At 46.8% G+C, this 19,463-nt stretch overlaps 1 protein-coding gene across 2 annotated transcripts in view; it reads right to left on the bottom strand.

The window, feature by feature from the left end:
• SPATS2 (spermatogenesis associated serine rich 2) overlaps positions 1-19,463 on the bottom strand; it is a 729,295-nt gene that overhangs the window by 406,772 nt on the left and 303,060 nt on the right. For both annotated transcript variants that reach the window (XM_069653806.1, XM_069653805.1), the window contains exon 7: positions 3,719-3,854. In XM_069653806.1, the coding sequence (XP_069509907.1) occupies positions 3,719-3,854 (136 nt within the window). The remainder of the gene's footprint in view (positions 1-3,718; positions 3,855-19,463) is intronic.

Consider the following 19,463-nt stretch of genomic DNA (forward strand, 5'->3'; position numbering starts at 1 on the left):
TTTCCTACATCTCTGACTGAATTGTATTATTAGTTAAGTAAATTTGATTTACAAACTGAATGTCCACCCTCCTTGTTAGGCAAGGGGCATGCACAGTGGTTAACTGCTTTAATTAAAGTGTGTGAACTGTAATCAGCTTTTGAAAACCTATGACCATAGTATATTGTTTTTTGTCTGCTTAATTTAATGTTTTCTAGATTTCCTAGCCATAGTAAGGTTTACCAAGGCTTAATTTGTATACTGGCGCCTCCAATGTTTTCTGATATAATTATAATTGTTCTTTTATAACGCGCTTAATACCAGAAATTGGTTTCTAAGTACAGGATAGGGATTCAAACCTGTGTTGGGCTGCATTGTCTTGCTTCCAAGACAAACGCCTTGCCCCTGACATATCTCCCCTCCCCAATGTTTAATGTCTTTCAACGATTGCGAACACTAAGAAACGTAAGGTTTCTTTTTCTTTTTCTTTTTTAAAGATTAATTTCTTAAAGGGACATGTTTAGTCACAAATCCTTAAGAGCCTCCTCAAAGGTCTTGTGCAGATCATGAACCTGTGATAAAGGGGACATCCCACTTCCTACTAAAGGTAGATTCTTGGGAAGAGTATCAAGAGGACAATCTTTAAAAGATTTTAAAGATCTTTTTTCAAGCTTCTCTTATCCTTTAATCTGCAGCAAATGTATTGGGATAAAAAAAATGGATAACAATGATCAGACCAATCTACTATTTTAGGGTACGAGCAACACAGTGTAACCCTGGCTGCTATTACTATATCCAACATGTTAGATTTTCTAAGTGTTGTTTTCTTTAGAAATTGCTCCAAATAATAAGCTACTAATATGGACTATAGATCCTACTTCATTCCCATTGCAACTATGTCCCTAGGAGATTACAGTTGCCCAAGAATATAACAGAATGCTGCAAAATTGAATCCGATAAGTCAGAAAGTTACTGGCAGAAGAGATCCTCATTTCCGGAATGTGATACAGAATGTGAAAAATAAATGTTTCGCGAAGGATCAGTAATTCAAATGATTTACATTGTTGACTACGGACCAACAGCGATTTCTGGTAAGTTTATTTGCAATGAGATAGTAATTAGAGTTCTACTACTCACAGCTCTACAACTAACCACCTATGATTACTACTGTTGAAGTAGGAAACCGATCCATAAACAATTTCATAAAACACACAAATGATCATAACATTAGTTATGCACTACAGTCACTTAACAGGCAAGTTCACCAACAATGATTTTTAGGTGCAATGATGCCTTGGCAACTCAAATGCAGTAGAAGCAACCAGCACACCTACCAAAACAGGCACAGGACTCTGCACACATGGCAGATCTTCACAGGGTGGGGTTTTACTGCAGGGTATTGTGGTCTGTAAATTAATTTCTTGCTCTCCAAGTCTGTTCATCTCACGCTCTGAGTCTGGGTCTGTCTGTCTGTCCGTCCGTCTATCGTGCACGCGCTCTCTCTCTCTCTCTCTCTCTCTCTCTTTCTTTCTGGGTCTGTCCATCTCTCACACTCGCCTTTTTGGGTCTGTCCATTTCTCACGTGCGCCCTTTCGAATCTGTTCATCTCTCTCCCCCCAGACCCTTTTGGGCTCTACCACTTATGTACCCCGACTAAAAAGGCATTCCACTAGTCTAGCACTTGTACCCAAGCTCAAATCCCAATGGTTTTCGCATCTGCCTATCAGCATCACTTCTAGCCTTTTTTCCACTTGGCATGGCTTATCCTAGATTCTCTTCCTTGGACCTCTGTTTATTTCCTCCTCTCTGCCCCTTCACCAACTCCAACTGCTCCCTTCCTCCGATGACCACTTTCCTAGTCTCATCCACCATCCTCCAGCTTTACTTCTCCTATGTCCCACCTCCAACGCAGTCCTCTCTCTGATACTTCGTCCTTCTCTCGCTGGTTAACGCCATACACCACCTCACTGCCAACCTTTCTCAAACATCCCTCACTGTGGATCTGCCTCTGTCATCTTTCAGATGAGGTTTGTTTTAGGGGAGAAGGCATAATGAGGTTCTCAGTGGGGACATGTAGGCCCTGTTGAAAGTGGATGTGCAATTGGATGGCAGCAAGTGGGTCCTCTAACCCTGCTCTGCCTTATGGCATGTGCATGGTGTGTGTCTGAGCCACAGCTCCACTAGTTGAGGAACAGAGGACTCACCATTTTGGAATCCGGTGGAACCATTATGCAGCTTCCTGATCCCAGCAGAATTTCCTCAGCTCCGTCTGCATGTCGCTAAACTTCCCTGAATCAGTGCCTCTTAGTCCGATGTCTACTAACAGGTCCCTCTGTGTCTCCCACTGTAGTGAATACTTGTAAGATTGTAATCTGGTCTGCAGCTGAACTGGCGGGCTGCGTTCGCTAGGATTTACTTTCCCAAATTCTGTTGCACACATGTTCTGGCCTCACAGATCTCGACTACGATCCGTTTTTCAGCATTTGAGTTCTTCATTCGAACAGCATCTTGGGGTGATGAAGTTGGACTCGAAGGTGGACTCGGAGTTGGAGTTCGGGTGTCAGTCTCATTCCAATGGAAATTCGGGGAAGGTGGGTGGACCGAGTTATGGGGCATGTGTTTCTTCCAAAGGTGTCATTAGGGGGGCATTGATGGACAAAGTTAGAAGGCTGCAAATGAATGAGGTGCTGAGTGACTCTCCAGTTACTAGCTCTGGAATTATCACAGAGGAGGCAGCTTTCGCCAGCTTCCCTTCTCCCTTCCCTGCCCCCAAGGATCTTCCCATCCCAGTTCCCTGACCTCCTATATGAGACATCAAGGCTACCAGAGCAGCACAATAAATATGCATTTGCAGTATTCAGTCGAACGTTTGAAAAAGTGTGTATCGAAACAAATGATTGAAGACAGCAAACAAATACGGGTCTACCACCTCAGCAAAAAGAAAACCAAAAAGGGTATGGATCAAAGAAAATTGAAAACAGATACTATCATATTGTGGGATTATGTTACATTGTTAGTACACATGCTATCTTTTTTCTAAAATGGGTAACCATCTGTAGAAGAAAAGCATTGTCTCTATTTCTGGGCCCTCCTCAAGTATTTACTCATCGACAATTTCAAGGGGATTATTATTATTTCCATCTCTGATGTGTTTCTGCTTCCGCAGTGGAGTATAACAAAAGGCATGTGCAATTTATGTTTGAGCCAGTCATACCATGAAAAGTTTGAGAACTTATTCCAAAACAAATAACTTCAAGCAGAGTTATTGACAGCAGACTAGACACTCTTTGGATACCCATCGCTCTCTTCTCCACTAGCTAATCCAGCCCTGAACTCACTCCAAAGCCAACGCACTCAAAAGATGACCCAAAGCACCCAGCCACCAACAGACAGCGCGCCACACTTGCAGAACCACTGCCCACCACCTCTACCCATTGACTACGAGGACCAGACTCTATGGAGGAATCCCTCACAAAGACTGGGCATTGCTTATATCAAATGGTCAACGTGAAAGATCTGACGAACAGTAAGTTCACAGCACCACACTAAACCCACAAATATGGCCTCAGGCAGCGCAAGATGGCAAAGCCCAAATCCAGCTCACCAACATAACTGAGGAGGACCAGACTCAGGAACCTCAGTTGAGCCATGAACAAGTCCACAGCTTCTGGGGAGCCATGATATCAGGATCTTGGACCAGGCCTCAATGTGCCCTTGGTGAAAATCCAACTTTACTCACCAACTCTGGAGCTCTGCAAATGTTTGCTTCATTTTCTTAATGGAGGCATCCATCTCCTCCTTAACCCCCGTCCTGTAACGAGCCAGAGACACAGAGCACCGCTGCAGGTCTTTCACAGACTTCTCAATGTTGGCCCCTAGTAAAGGTACAAAATATAAAGTAAAAATTCCCTGCATTCATAACGATGGGAAACAGTTAAATCAAGCCAGGCACAAAATATCTTTAATGAGAAAGAACATATGACACGGTTGTGAATGTTATGTAAAAGCTGAATCAATCAGTGTTCCAGCACTGTAAAGTTGCACCAGGAAAAAGCAGCACTGCCTAGCACAAAATAAAACAAAACCTTGGTTCATCTAGAGGTAGAAAAGGAAAGCACGGTTAAGAGGAGAGGCGATGAAGCTGCTCTTTGTGTATTAAGCCTCTGGCCTGCTTACCGAACAATGGGACTCTGTGCAGCAGTCAGCACTTTGGGAAAGAGGCTTCAGAACAATAGTAACCCCCCACCCCCTGCTTTTGTCCCCCAAGCCATGAGATGCTTGAGTTCCCTGAACATTACTGGCATAAGTGTAAGGTGCCAGAGATTTACAAGAGTAATAATGTACCATGAATGCAGTGACAGCGTACTACAACAGAGCCCACATGCTACAGGATAATTAATATGAGCAAATGTGCATACTTTACTTTTCCCTTGCAGGAAAACAGATCAAGCCATTTTACTAATGAAATGGAGCTTGCAGGAGTTTAAGGAAACTGTGGGACAGCAGAAATCAAGCGTCTTTAGATAAAGATACCCAAGGCTATTAAGATCACGGTCTGCATGTACCTCAAACGTGGCATGAAGATTTAAAATGGACCAATCAAAGCATGTGGACATTGGTCTGCAATACAACTATACACATAGCCAAGCTATCGCTGGTATCACCTACCTATAATATCCTCACACTAACAGCAACAGGTGCTGAGAAAAGGAGGTCAGCAAATAGTAAAACAACTTGTTCTTTTCTCGTGCACATTTTCAAGGAGTGCTACAACCGTATTTTGGAAGCATTGGGGTAGTTGGAGAAGTTAAAGAAACCACACCAGATTTTAATTTTGGAGTTTAAAAAAAAATCTTTAAACTCATCACCCAATGGAATTTAAAATGTTTCATAGATTATGTATGTGTTTAAAAATGACAGGGTTACACGTTCTAAAAGTCTCCTTGCAAGCAAGTGGCTTCCAAGTAGATGGGGCAACTAAGGTCTTATTAACATTTAGCCTCTGGAAATACGTTCTTACAGCGGATCACCAGTCAGCACTCGGATCTACATTATTTTTAAGTCAAGATGATATGTACAGGTCTGGTCCCAGAAGTTAAAAGAAAATAACCACTGTACAACAGTGATATAAACAGAAATTGATCAGCCACATGTTTTGGCTGATCCAATTATACACCGGAAACCGTGGAAGCATTAGTCCTTTTTGTTGCATTTGAGGTTTTTATGCAAACGAAAAAACATCAAAAGTTAACTGTTTTCAGCAGACACACAGAGTGACAGAAATGTTGAGGTAAAAAGAAAGTAAACAATCCAGTAATGAGCAAGGAAGAGTCATATCTGTGATCCAATACGTGTTTTAGCCCTGTGCACTTACAAAAGGGTTGGCTTTTGGAAAACTGAAGAGTGATGGCTACAATGTTTTGAATGAATCATAACCACTGCCACATCTCTGGGCAACCCTCCAGAGTATCTGTTTTCAGCCTGACATTACAAGCTTGATCCAAAGGGGGCAGTGCAGCCTGAACTACAAGGCCTCATATTTTCAGAACGAGGCCTTAACCAACTCAGACCAGTCCATTCTGTTATTTTCCCTTTTCAGCCAGTGCAGACTAAGGGGAAGATGAAGTACTAGAGACTGGTATAATACCAGATGAGTGGAGAAAGGCAATTATTGTTCCTATATTCAAGAAGGGCAGTAGAAATTCTCCCCGAGCTTATCGGCCCATCTCTCTCCTAAACACGAGTTGCTTAATATTTGGGAGATGCCCTTCGAATGTTGTGGAAAAATGGGTAACCTTGCAGGCAATACTGTCTCTGATTCAATTAGAGTTCCGCCTATCGCTGGGAACTATGGAGCAAGTGTTGAATCTGCACATTCCCTCTACATATAAAATGAGCCAGTGTATCTGGCATTTTATGGCCCTAAGCACCACCTTCAATAAAGTAAATTGAAGCAAGTTATGGCACGTGCATAGGACCTATGATTTTCCCCTTGGGGTTTTGGATATCTACACTTCACTACACATTAATAATGAGGCCTGTGTTAGGTCTAGTGCAGAAGGCCACCGCACTCCTTGGTTCCCCATACAGGCCGGGGTCAGACAAGGGTGCGTTTTAGCCCGGCTGCTGTTTCCCTTGTACATTAATATGTTTTATAAGGTACTAGCAGATTACAATGTTAATGTACCCAAGACAGGGGACATGTTAATTGCGGCTTTGGTGTTATGTGGACGATTCCATACTAATTGCTTGCACCCCAAGAGCATTGCAATTTCGAGTGAATATACATCATTTATGGTGGATCTAGATTTACAGTTCAATTCCCAAAAAATCAGCGGTCATGATCTGCATCCTGACAAGGAAAAGGGTCAGGATGCAGACAAGGAAAAGGGTGATAATCCTAGTCCCATTCTGCGAGTTAACTCCTTTGATTATCTGGGATTGCGCTTTTTGGAAAGGTTTACACCAGAAGCCCAATTTGAAAAACAACTGCTATTAATGAGTCAGTGATAGGGGGTACCTTTTATTTCATGAGGCAACACAAGCAGTAACATGATCAAGACAATCTATCTTGCAAGAACTAGAGGGGCAGCTAAATATGGAGCGGCAGTGTGGCCATCCAAAGAGAAGACAAAGCCTTCCTGAAATAGGTGTTGGCTCTACCAAGTTCTGCCCTGAACTATGCCGCTCACAACAAGGTAGGTCTAACCTATATACAGTATGATACTGCATTGGAAGCCACCCACTTATGGATTAGGGTATGGGCTAATCCGAATGCCACTCTGACTTGAGAAATGTACTAATGAAAAAAGGTGCTGAGAATATCAAATGGCTCTCGTATATAAAACAAATGCTAGAGAAAATCAATGCTGGGACATACTTTGAAAGCCCAAGTGTATTAAATACGTTGATGAGTTGCGACTTGAAAGGAAGAATTCAAATTTGGACAAGCGCGAAAAGGGAAACGCTGGAAATCGGAAAACCAACTAATAAGCGCTTTATGATTCTAGCACCAAACAAAATAAAAGGACTATTTGGTCTGTACTAACAGCACATTTCAAAGGGTGTCCCATCGCTTCAACTGCTTACTGCTGGGCAAAGTACTGGCAAGAAGGTCAGGACTAAGTTTTCAAGCACGGTGCCCAGTGTGTGGAGCAGACATGGAGAATCTTGCTAATTTCCTCTTTTTCTGCACTCCATACAAAGTAATGAGAAAGTGGCTTTTGGTGCCAGCATTCAAAGAGAATAGTTTTATGCAGTATCGCCCAGCATTGCATTTTGTATTGAATACAAATTTGCCATTCATAGCCTGGACTTTGTCACTCTTCATGAACATAGCTCTGCAGACGTCAGAGAAAATTGAATGAACAGAATTACATTTAAAATGGCGTTGTTCCTGTTTAGTTATGGGAATGACCTTCATCCTTCAAAAGTTCAGCCTGAAATAAATTGAACATTCCTGCAGCAGCAACTGCCACCAAAACGTCAATCATTTTGGGGCTGCAGTAACAGCATTCTTAAGACCCTTGGCCTATCTACTAAATTATAAAAGGCCAGATGTAGGTTTGTCCGATGCAGTCATGCACAGTAGAGACGGCCTGCTTTGCCTATTGTCACACTAGAGGGAGCTGTTGCCTAAGGAAATATTTAGTGGTCTTACTGTGTGAATAAAAACTTACTGTAAATTCTGTATTCCACTGATAACGTATGTCCGATGCAGTCATGCGCAGTAGAGAATTACCGCTTAGCCTGTTGTCCCCGCTACATGGAGCTGTTGCCTTAGGATATATAGTGGCCCTACAGTGTTAATGAAAACCTAAAACATATTTTTCTTCATTAACCTGAATTACAATCAAATATACCACATAATATATGAACAGTCTGAAAATTACTTTCCTTGCAAACATTGGCCCGTGTACACGGCTTTGACACTAGTGTATAATGGACTGCGGTAATAGGCATACCTCTACTCAGTGCCATAGAGATAAACATATTAATATGCTGTACAAAGTCGCCACATTTATTTCAAGGATTAAAGTTTGGTATTGCACTTGTGTTGTGTATATATTACATGGCCTGCGGTAGCGGCTGTGTAGTTATGGTTAAGTTGCTCAACCCATAGGAAGAGCACTTTTTGGGAGGCTTTTAACTTTGTCACTCCCCTACCCTCCTTGACGAATCCTCACTAAACTTTGCAAATGATTCTGCAAAGTTTGGTGAGGTTTTGTGGAGGGGGGTGGGGCAAAGTTATAGGGGAGACCCTAAAATGTGTGGGTTTTCCCACAGATGGAATGGAAAGAAATATTTGATCACACCTACAGCCCAAACCACAGGACAGATTTTAACCAAATTTGCAGCAGAAGCAGCAGCTTGGTCCTGAAAGCTTGCTTTTGTAAATTTGGTGTAAATCCGTTCGGTAGTTTCTTTTCTAAACGGCTAAAAAGTAGGTAAAACAAATGTGCGATATCTGGGTTTAGTCCGTGGACTCACTTCCCTGTTCGTTCTGCGGACGAGCCTCCAATAGGCCCAGAGGGCGGCATGAGGTCTGCAGACATCAGACACGCCCGCTGATTGGATGGTGAAAAGCGTGAGGTGCATACAATTTTTTGCAATGTGCGGCATGTTGGATTCGCAGACAGCGCCAGTTGTCCGCAAACATTGCAGAGAAAACATAAGCAAACAACAACATTGTACTTGTCAAACTAATGACACAATCTCTGGGGATGTGAAGGATGATGAGGATGGGGTGCGATGTGGCCTTAAAAAGCCCCACAAAACGGGGCGTTTTCAACTCCGACGTCTGCAAATAGTCCGGATGTCCAGGGCAGTCCTGTAATGTTCGCGAACAACATGAATGTTTATGCAAAGTTTGGTGGGGCTTTGTTAAGAGGGGGCAAAATTAGAGGGGGGTTTCAACATTTGTAGATGGCTTATAACTTTGTTGCCGTTTGACGAATGTGGACAAAAGTCTTCAGAAAGATTATAGACGCAACCTAGAATGTTTGTGCAAAATCTGAATGGATTTTGTCCAGTGGGGGCTAAGTTATATGACTATTTTATTTATGTACATTTTCAAAAGGACCTGAAACCATGGTTTTGCAAATGTGTCTGCGCTTTGGCTTTTCAAAAGTGTCATAATGTAGATACAAAAAACAGTGATATAACTTTGGTGAATAAGGTATAACCTGTGGCCATGGGCAGTGGCCAGATTGCACAGGGCAGCCCTTCTACTCTTTTTTATTGTATATTTTTAACACTACCGCAATGCCTGCTTTCAAACAGTCACACATCCTTCCACCAATCACTTCCAAAAACTGTACATATAACCCCATGACCAGATTAAGCTTCCACACACCAACTGCCACTTAACAATCTTCTTGAATTCTGCATGTCCCTTACTTATACAAAACAACTGTACACAGTGCTCCTATAAATGTACATATGCATTGTGAAGTGAGAGAAGTGCATAAATAGAAGGGGCAGTACGTATGAGCAAGTGCGCATGAGAACCCAGGAGGGAAATGCCAAGGGATGCCATGGTGGGATGCCAATGGCACACTACTGTAGCCGAGGAGTCCCAAGGGTGGGATGCATCTTAACCTTAACATCCCTTTAACAAGGTTTTTCTGTCAATTTAATGTTTTTTTTTAAGTGAAAATGTTTCATGGTGTTACATCACTGTATACAAGTTATAGAACTATTAACCTCTTAAGATTTTTTTTTAACAACACATACTTATGTCTGTTTTCATCAGCAGCGCATGCTGGGGATGCAAATCATCAATTGCCTATGGCAAAAGGCTCAACCATGACCCCAGCCGGACCAAACCACCCCTAATATTCACTGCACCTATCCTGCATCCTAGCTCAGTGTCAACTATACCCTAATACTGTAACCAATGGGCAGTGCCAAATTCATGGGGGACGGCCATTGGCCATGCCACATTCCACAATAAGCAAATCAGAGTACACCTTTGCGTTTGCTGAGGGGCAGGCCCACTACCCAGACACCAAATGTATATCACTAGTTTTTCTATTCCATTCCATTCTTACACTTCAGAAAAATCAAATTCAAGACATATTTCCCAAAACATGCTTTCAGGTCCTTGCTAATTCTAGTCGCGCAAGTTTGTTGTAATCTAGTCCATCACGTCAGGCTGTAACTGCAAGCAGAATATTTTTTCCCATTCAAACATACTGCTTCGTCCATAACCCAAATAAGCAAATTACAGTACACATTTCTCCTTGCTGACGGCCAGACCGATTGCCCATATACTGATGTTGTATCACTGTGTTGTGTACTTACATTTTCATACTTTCAAAAAATAAAAGACAGGACATATTTGCAAAACCATGCTTTCAAGTTCTTGCTGACCCTCCTCATGCATATTTGCGGCGATCCTATCCAGCACTTCAACCTTTACCCACAAGCAGATTTTTTTTTCCCCCATTCAAACCGAAAAAAGTTAGCACATAGCAGGTACCTGGTGGCCATGCCCACTTTAACCCCATTGCTGGTCCCTTGTGGTCATGGCCAGTAGCCAGATTGGCCAATCAATGACATTTGTGATGTCATCTATGTCCTGAGTGTTAAGTCTTAGCAGTGCAAGGTGGTGGCGCAAGTTATGGCTGCTTGAAACGCAAAAATAGGACACACGCTCATGTCGCACGGAAAGCATAGTATGGTGCTCTCTCCCCTTCTCTCCCCCTTGCATCCCCTTCAGTTTCTCGCATATCATAGCTCCTCCAGCACCAAACTTTAGAAGCTGCACTCAGGCTTCTTTCCGCCATCGGACACCATGTGTCCAAGTTTCTCACAGCGTCTCTCTACTAGCGGATTCGAAACTGTTGGTTCTCCTCTCATCACATTCTCCGCCTCCAAGATTTATGACGCCATTGTGGGACTTCCCTGGCGTTGTGTCAAAGTCTTTGGTCTGAGTTTTATTTTCACTCCATTCTTCCTGTTTTCATCGTCTCAGTACCATAGAAGTGCTTCTTCAAAGGTACAATCAGAATGGTTTGTTCTTCGTGTTTTCTTTCACTGGATGTTCTTGAAGATGGGTTAGGGATATGTTGCTTATGGAGTTCCTCATAAGAACGGGGGAAAGGGGTCATCTCCCGGCGAGGTCCAGCTTGCCTCTACCCCTAGGGAAGGTATTGTGTAGCAGGCCCACCTCCTTAGCCTCACAGGGAAAGGCTCCCTCCTGGGGAAAATTGACGGAATCCCATGATTCATTACAACATCCAGCTTCCAATCAGGCACACTGCACCATTCACACATTTTGCAGCCACGACAGTCAAAACACGTACTGGGCTGATTTTCTGGCATACACTGAGGATATGGATTAAGCAGTGAATCCCACACATTCATGTATTCATCAGGACAGATCTGGCCATGCCCATATATATATATAGCACATACTAGTTTCATGCTTCCTAGGTAAACGTACTTTGTTGTGGATTCTCACTAAACATCTAAACATAGGTTGACATTTTAATAGGCACCAGTAGGAAACGGGTCTCCACTCTTTGATCATAAAATTGATTCAGCAGCTTGCACCCTTTTAAAATAGTACAAAGAATTACCACCAGCCAATCCAAGGAGCTGAGCAGGGCGACTTGAGTGACGAAAAGGTCCACACACAGTGCCTACACAGTGCCTTTAATGCACTCTGAATTGGAGCTTTAAAGACTCCCAAAGACACAGTTACATAATCAATTTGGCCCTGTATTGGGACTCACAAGAGGAATTAAACAAACAAAAAAATAATAGGCCTCATCAGGATAACGCAAACATGTCAAGGGAGTCAATGTCAGTCATAGATTAATAGATTTGGCCAAAGTCCAAATGTTAGGAAAGACTGGTTTCCAATGTTATCTCATTAAATTCAATGAAGTCCCCAGCATATCTGCTATGGATCAGGAACATGAGACGTTTTTTTCACAGTGGAGGAGGTCTTGTTGACTTCACTCACCTGCACAAGTCATTTTGTTTGGGGTGCACTGATCAACCACTATGGTGGTTATCAATGCAGGACTTGTGCAGGCACACAAAAAGAGTGCTTCTAGGACACATTGGGCCTGATTCATGGAACATTTTCCTATAGGATTGCGCCATTATAAAACACTTCCATGAATCAGGCCCATTGTGTCCCCATAACTTTTCTCGAAGCTACTTTTTGTGGCCGATGTGTGGTGCACACTAAACCGACTGGGAGCAGTGAACTGAGTTTTACTCTTCAACTTTGTACTGCTGTGCACCTTCATTTTTATCATAATACCTTTTGGGTGACACTGTACTCACAATGGTTGCCCGTTGTGTTTGACGCCCTATTCTTTGATGCAAAGTCTTTGCTGGCCATCTTCCTGACCACTCGGGTTGGAAAGGACCATATCTGGTGCACTGAACGGAACACCAAAAAAGTGCTTTGTGGGATGGAACAGAGCATTGGGTCTGTATGACCCTTATACACACCCAAGCCAGAGTGATGTGCTGTTACTGGGCATTTGTGAAGTAGCTGGCTGGCCACCACTGGACAACCACTACCTGTTTGAATGTTGCAGGTCCTTTCCATTGGAGGGTGGGACCACTCTGAATTTACATAAAACGAGATGCTCTTGAACCTTTCTTCATGTCAACACTACAACCAGGTTTTACAAAGAAGAAAGAGACAAGAGGGGTGCGAGCGGACTGCTCCTGCAACCACACCTGGCCAAGCCAGCCACCGCAAAGCTCTGCACCTTTGCCCAGACAAGTGGATACATTCACCAGGTGCCTTCCCTCCCTTGGACTGGTGGACCCAAACAGTGTGGCATCCTCAATCGATATCCCGCAATCATTGGTGCTCTGAAGAGTCACTGGGGCGTTCCTTGTCCTGCACTATCCAGAGAAGGGATTCTGCCAATTGATGGGGCACCGAGCAGCTATCTTTATTGCTGTTCTGCATCTTCCTCGCCTTGCTCCTGCTGGTCTCCCATGGAGATTGGCTGGCCTGGAACCAAAGTGCTCCATTGTGCAACAAAGTACATGCCTGACCCTATGTGGAGTCAGCACCGCAACTTACCATTCCTACGTGAACTGGGGATCCCTCAACCATCATGGGAGTCAAAGCAGTTGTCCTTCAGCTCAGACAGTCCAGCCTGGTAGATCTCTAGAATCATGAAGTCTGGATGTGGCCAGAAGCGCTGCAAGCCAGACCCTAATCCTGAAACGACCACTGCAACCATGAACCGTGTACCGCCAGCAATAGGACCAACGCTAAGGTTGATCCCAAGAGCCTTTTACATAGCAAGGTATGTTTTCTTGCCAAATCAGATATCAGATGGCAAGCCTGAGGAGAGGGAATGACCAGTTACCCTTACTTTGTGTGCGGTCTTATCTTCATAAAGGTTATGGTATTCTTTGTGTAGAATTTGTCTTGTCCACTCCCCACTTTATCTCCTAAGGGTATCACATTGATTTACATAATTAACTTCAACTGTGTTAATATAAAGTGAGGTGGGTGGGGTGAGAAGGTGAGAAAGCAAAAGAGTTTTAAGCAATATAAGTACTTACAACTCTAACCTTCAACCGTCTCAAAGCCGTACTCCTCCCACTGTATCTTTGAGAGTTTGGTTACACTTTAATGCATTCCTTAGACCACTAAGTTCGCTTCTTGAACAGCCTCACAAGAGTAGGTTCTGAAAAACCCTTTAAGCAGATGGTGTATGGATGAGCAGAGCCCAAAGTGTAATGTTAATTATTGGAATGCTGTACCATTAGTTTAGGATTTTCTTCCAAACCATACCATTAGTTCCTTTTGTCCTCGAACGGGCCGCTTTCTTACATTGGTTCCTAGTTGCCTTAGCCTGTGTCTTTTCAGCATTGCAGACTCTCGAAGCGGAATTCAGACTGCTTCCCACCAACCCCTGCACCTTCCAACAAACTGTCCTGCAGCATCAAAGGAACCATGTCTGGGTTCCTGATGGTGATTTAGGGCTGCCTCAATGCATATAGTCACTCCCCTCCCCTACTTCCATTGAGCCAAGGGCTGTCACAACAGAGACAATACAATAAAATAATCTCTAACCACAGCGCAAGTACCCCCTGTGGCACTTCAACAGCAGACCCTCGACCCCTCCCGTCTTCATCGATAACAGATAGCTGGCCACTTACAAGGCACAGCTACACATCTCAGCTCAGTGACCTAGGCGATTGCTTTGGAGAACTGTGTTCAAGTAGCAGGTTACATGTTAAAGTCCCAGACGGGCCACCTCAGTTGTTTATGCCTTCGGGGTTGTTAACTTAAGCAACTTTAGTGGTACGCAATTTAAACACTGGTGTGTTGACATAGAGTAGCAATCAAGCACTATATAAAACACATTTCTAGGTCTGTGCATTTTTCCCATGGCTCATGCAGCATGCCTTTCTGCACTGATTCAGAGCAACGTGAGGCTATTACCTGGTAACTGCATGGTAAATACCCATTTCTAAAAAAGCAGAGCACAGAGGCGTTCACAGTGGTGTATGTGGAGACAGCCCTACAGATGAGGTGTGCATCGGACACTTGTACTCCCTAATAATTGGCAAATACTCTCAAAAAATAAAAATAGGAAGTAAAAACACCACCAACAAAAAATAGAAAAAATGACAAGCAGAATCTTGCGCCCCTGCTTTCACCCTCAAGGATTTGTTTGGACCAGTACTGCACGTAGTACCACAGGAAGAAACTACTAGTTTAACTGACTGATTGGAAGAAGTAAACATATCTTTACACGTGCTTGAATAACTGGGTGAGAAGTAAGGAACAAGTTACTTACCTGTAACTGTTGTTCTCCAGCATGGGTCTGGCATGGATTCACATGCTCATGAATATTCCCCGTCGTCAGGCCGGGAATCCTCGGTATAGAAAAAAATCAGTATCAGTTTCGTTTCTGATCTGTCTTTCTTAGTAGTAACCAATCACTGGTCTCTGGGTCATACTGCCCCCAGCCAATGACTGCCCTCTCCCTAAGCCCTGCCTCCGGCAGCCATCCTCAGATTTGGTAGCACATAAAGTGGCAGTATGGCCAAGTGAAGAGCCGCAGAGGGGTAGGCGGGAGGGTTCGCATGTGAATCCATGCCAGACCCATGCTGGAGAACAACAGTTACAGGTAAGTAACTTGTTCCTTCTCCAGCATGGGGTCTGGCATGGATTCACATGCTCATGAATAAGAGAATACATAGCAGTACACACATGCACAACCACGGGAGGTGGCAACATGCTCAACATTAAGCAATACAACAACTCAACATTAAGCAACTCTTACCTCCTCACCAGGCTCACCTTAGGCGAACAGGTTGCGTAGCACTGCTTGGCCGACCCTGGACTCCTCCCTGGAGTCCCGATCGACGCAGTAGTGTTCTTGTGAAGGTGTGCGTCGACCTCCACGTCGCAGCCCTGCAGATGTCCAGCAGGGACACACCAGACAGGAACGCTGTGGTCGAATGGGCTCTCGGACGGCCGGGCAGCTGTCGGTTTGCCAACCGGTGACAGTGCATGATGCAGCCGGAGAGCCATCTGGAAATTGAAGTCTTCGAGAGAGCCTTCCCTTGATTCACAGTCCCAAAGTTCACAAACAGTTGTGACGTCTTCCGAAAACTCTTCGTGCGGTCCACGTAGAACTTCAGCGCTCTAGCTACATCCAGCGAGTGCAAAGTCCTCTCAGCCGGCGACGAAGGCGACTGGAAGAAAACTGGCAACACGAAGGGCTCGTTGAGGTGGAAGTCCTACGGCACCTTAGGCATAAAGGATGGGTGTGTCCTCAGCACCACCCTCGTGTCATGAAAAGTCAAGTATGGGGGCTTGCAAGATAGGGCCTGGATCTCTCCCACTCGTCGTGCGGAGGTGATGGCCACGAGGAAAGCGGTCTTCCACGACAGGAACTTCAAAGGCGCCGAATGCATAGGCTCGAATGGGGCCCCCATGAGCTTGGTCAGCACCACATTAAGCTCCCACGCCGGGGCAGGAGCCTACACCGGCGGGAATGATCGGAATAGTCCCTTCATGAATTCTTTCACCAGGCGATGAGACCACAAGGACGCCCGTCCCGTCGTCCTGGTATATCGGGAGATTGCAGCCAGATGTATTTTGATGGAGGCGTGAACCAGTCCAGCTTTGGCCAGCGACAGTAGGTACGGCAGTACTTGAGGGGCCGTAATCCGCAGAGGGTTAATCTTCTGTGCACGGCACCAGACAGAGAACCTCTTCCATTTATGTCCGTAGCACTTGAGAGTTGAGGACGCCCTGGCCTTTGCAAGAACCTCTCTGCAGTCGGCCGGGATGTCGTACCCTCCAAACTCTAGTGCTGCAGGAGCCAGGCCTGCAAGTTCAGCGACTCCGGGTTGTGGTGAAGAATGGCGCCTCCTTCTCTGGAGAGAAGGTCTGCGTCCGTCGGCAGCTTGACTGGTGGGGACGTTGACAAGTCCAGAAGGTCCGGGAACCAGATCTGCCTCGGCCACGACGAGGATCATCCTGCACCGGGACCTCGTGAGCTGGTTGATGAGCCGGAGCAGCAACGGCAGCGGAGGGAACGCATAAAAAAATAGGCCGTCCCAGGGGAACGAGAAAGCATCGCCCATGCTCCTCGGCTGGGGGAACCTGCTGGCGAACCTCCGGCACTTGGAATTCGTCACCGTCGCGAAGAGATCGATTTGGGGTTCGCCCCATCGTTGGAAGAGTCGATCCACTTGATCCCGGCGTAGTTCCCACTCGTGGCACGAGCACAGCTCCCTGCTGAGTGAGTTGGCGATCGTGTTTTTTATTCCTGCCAGATGAAGAGGCACCAGAAACATCCCTTGGGCGACGGCCCAATGCCACAGATCCTGGGCTTCCTTGGATAGGGCCGGGGACCTGGTTCCGCCCCGCTTCCGGATGTAGAACATCGTGGTGGTGTTGTCGGTGAAGATCCTCACCACCTTGCCCTTGAGGGACGGAAGAAAGGACCCGAGGGCCCAGAACACCGCGCGGAGCTCCCAGATGTTGATGTGGAGAGACTTCTCCTCCGGGAGCCAAAGGCCTCTCGCGTGAAGATCTCCAGAGTGTGCTCCCCAACCTTCCAGGGAGGCGTCCGTCGTCACCTGGTGAGCTGGGGTCTGAAAGTCCGTGCCCGCCGACAGATGAGAGCGGGTACCCCACCACCGGATCGCCTGACGGAACGCCTCGTTGAGAGGGATCCTGTCCTCGAAACTGCCCGTAGACTGGATCCAGCGGGCATCGAGGAACTCCTGTAAGGGTCTCATCCGAAGCCTGCAAAGGCGCACCAGATAAATGCAGGAGGACATCATCCCGAGGAGGGACTTGATAGATCTTACCCTGGTCATGTCCGTGGCCAGCAGACGCTGCACTTTGCCCAGAATGGTCCTGGTCCTTTCCTCCGACGGCGAGGCCAGCCCCGCCACTGTGTCGAGCTTGGCTCCCAGAAACAGGGCGACTTGCGACTGAACCAGGTGGGATTTCGGAAAGTTGATGGAGAATCCAAGGTCTGTGAGAAGCTGGACGGTCTTCGCAGTGTGCTCCACGGCGAGCTCCCTTGTCCTTGCCCGGATGAGCCAGTCGTCCAGGTAGGGGTAGACGTGGATCCCCTGTAGGCGCAGCCGCGCCACCACCGGTGCGAGGCACTTGGTGAACACCCTGGGTGCCAACTTCAATCCGAACGGGAGGGCCTTGAACTGGTAGTGCCGCCCTTGGACCACGAAGCTGAGGAACTTTCGGTGACTTTTTAGAATGGGGATGTGGAAGTACGCATCCTCCAAGTCCAACGAAGACAGGAAATCGCCCTCCTCCAGCTGTCCCAGCACATGCTGGAGGGTGACCATACGGAACTTCTGTGCCTTGATGTACTTGTTCCGTTGTCGTAGGTCCAGGATGGGGCGCCATCCTCCTGTCTTCTTTTTATGAGGAAGTACCTTGAGTAAACTCCGGAGCCCTGAAGCCTCTTTGGGACGAGCTCGATGGCACCCTTCTTCAGCATCGCCCTTACTTCCAACAGTAGTTGAGGGACGCGATTTTCCTTCCTGGCCACGGGTGGAACGCGAGGGCACTTCTTCTGAAACTCAAGGGCGTGCCCTTGGGCCAGGGCGTCCAGCACCCAACGGTCGGTGGAGATGGGCTCCCACACGCTGACGAACCTCGCCAGCCGGCCTCCCACCGGGGTGCTTCGGCGGGGTCCCGACCCCACGGTCGGTTCAATCTTGTTTGGAGGCCGCCTTGCCTCCTTGACCTCCTTGTCGACGACGACGGGCACCACCTGACTTGCCGCGTCCCCTGTAGGCTTCCTGGGGCGAAGATCTTGCCGCTTGGCGGTAAGTGGAGGAGCCACTGCCGGATCCCTTGGAGGCACCTTGTCTGCCTCCGGAGCTCCGAAAGGACGGCCGTCGTCGTTGGAACACTCCCAGTGCCCGGGCAGTCTCTGTCTGTCTTGATGGCCTGAAGGGACTCATCAACTGCCTTCCCAAACAGGTTGTTCCCGTCGAAGGGCATGTCCAAAACCTTGGTTTGTACGTCCTGGCGGAAATCTGTGGCCTTGAGCCATCCTCGTCATCTCAAGCAAACGCTATTGTCCAACTGACAGAAACCGGTGTCGGCGATGTCCGTTGCCACCGTGATGGCATGGTCCGAAGCAATCTCCCCCTCCTGTAGGATTTCAAGGGCCTCAGCCCTTTTGGCGTCCGGAAGGAAGTCTAACAGAGGGGCGATTTTGAACCACAACTCCCTGTCGTAGCGGGCTACGATAGCCAGGGCGTTGGCCGCCTTGATAGTCGTCGCTGCGGATGAGATGATCCGTCGTCCCATCGTGTCCAACTTCCTGCCCTCGCCGTCCGGAGGGGAAGTTGATGTCGAGGCCGATGCCCCCCCAGCTTTCTTCTTTGCAGCCGCCGAGACTACCAAATCCGGGGTAGGTTGTGCCCGAAGGCACAAGGGGGCAGCGTCGGGGACCTGGTACTTCTTCTCGTACCGGTCCCTCTTTGCCGGCGCAATGGCAGGGTTCTTGAGGAAGGCGAGCCCCTCATCCCAGATGTCATCAAGAAGCGGTACGGCGAGGACCGTCTTCCTTTTAGCCTCGCGCCGTTGGTATAGGAACCCTTCTTTCTTCTTTTCTTCTGGGCAGAACTGGAAAAGCTCGGATGCCCTGGAAATCATGGCATGAAAGGATCCAATCTCGTCGGGCGGGGACGCCCGAGCAGGGGGCGACGGGGGAAACGTCCCGTCGTCGCCTCCGTCATCATCTGTACCTGTCGTAGCCGTGTCTGTGCCTGTATCATCCCCGTGGGTAGTAGACCGGGGGGGAAGGCAGAGCAGGCCGCAGAGGTGGGAGAGGTGGCGTAGGATGCGTCGTCCTCCTCTTATGCGGTGGACTCTCCGAAGGTTCTGGCTCTGGTTCCCCCGTCAGGTCTGGCTCAGGTAGCTTCGTCGGGGGAAGGGGCAACCTTGTCCTCATCTCCGAGCATAAGGACTGAATCGCTGA

Source organism: Ambystoma mexicanum, chromosome 3q (genome assembly GCF_040938575.1).
Source record: "Ambystoma mexicanum isolate Mex_15411 chromosome 3q, UKY_AmexF1_1, whole genome shotgun sequence".
In the NCBI taxonomy this organism is placed as follows: Eukaryota; Metazoa; Chordata; class Amphibia; order Caudata; family Ambystomatidae; genus Ambystoma; species Ambystoma mexicanum.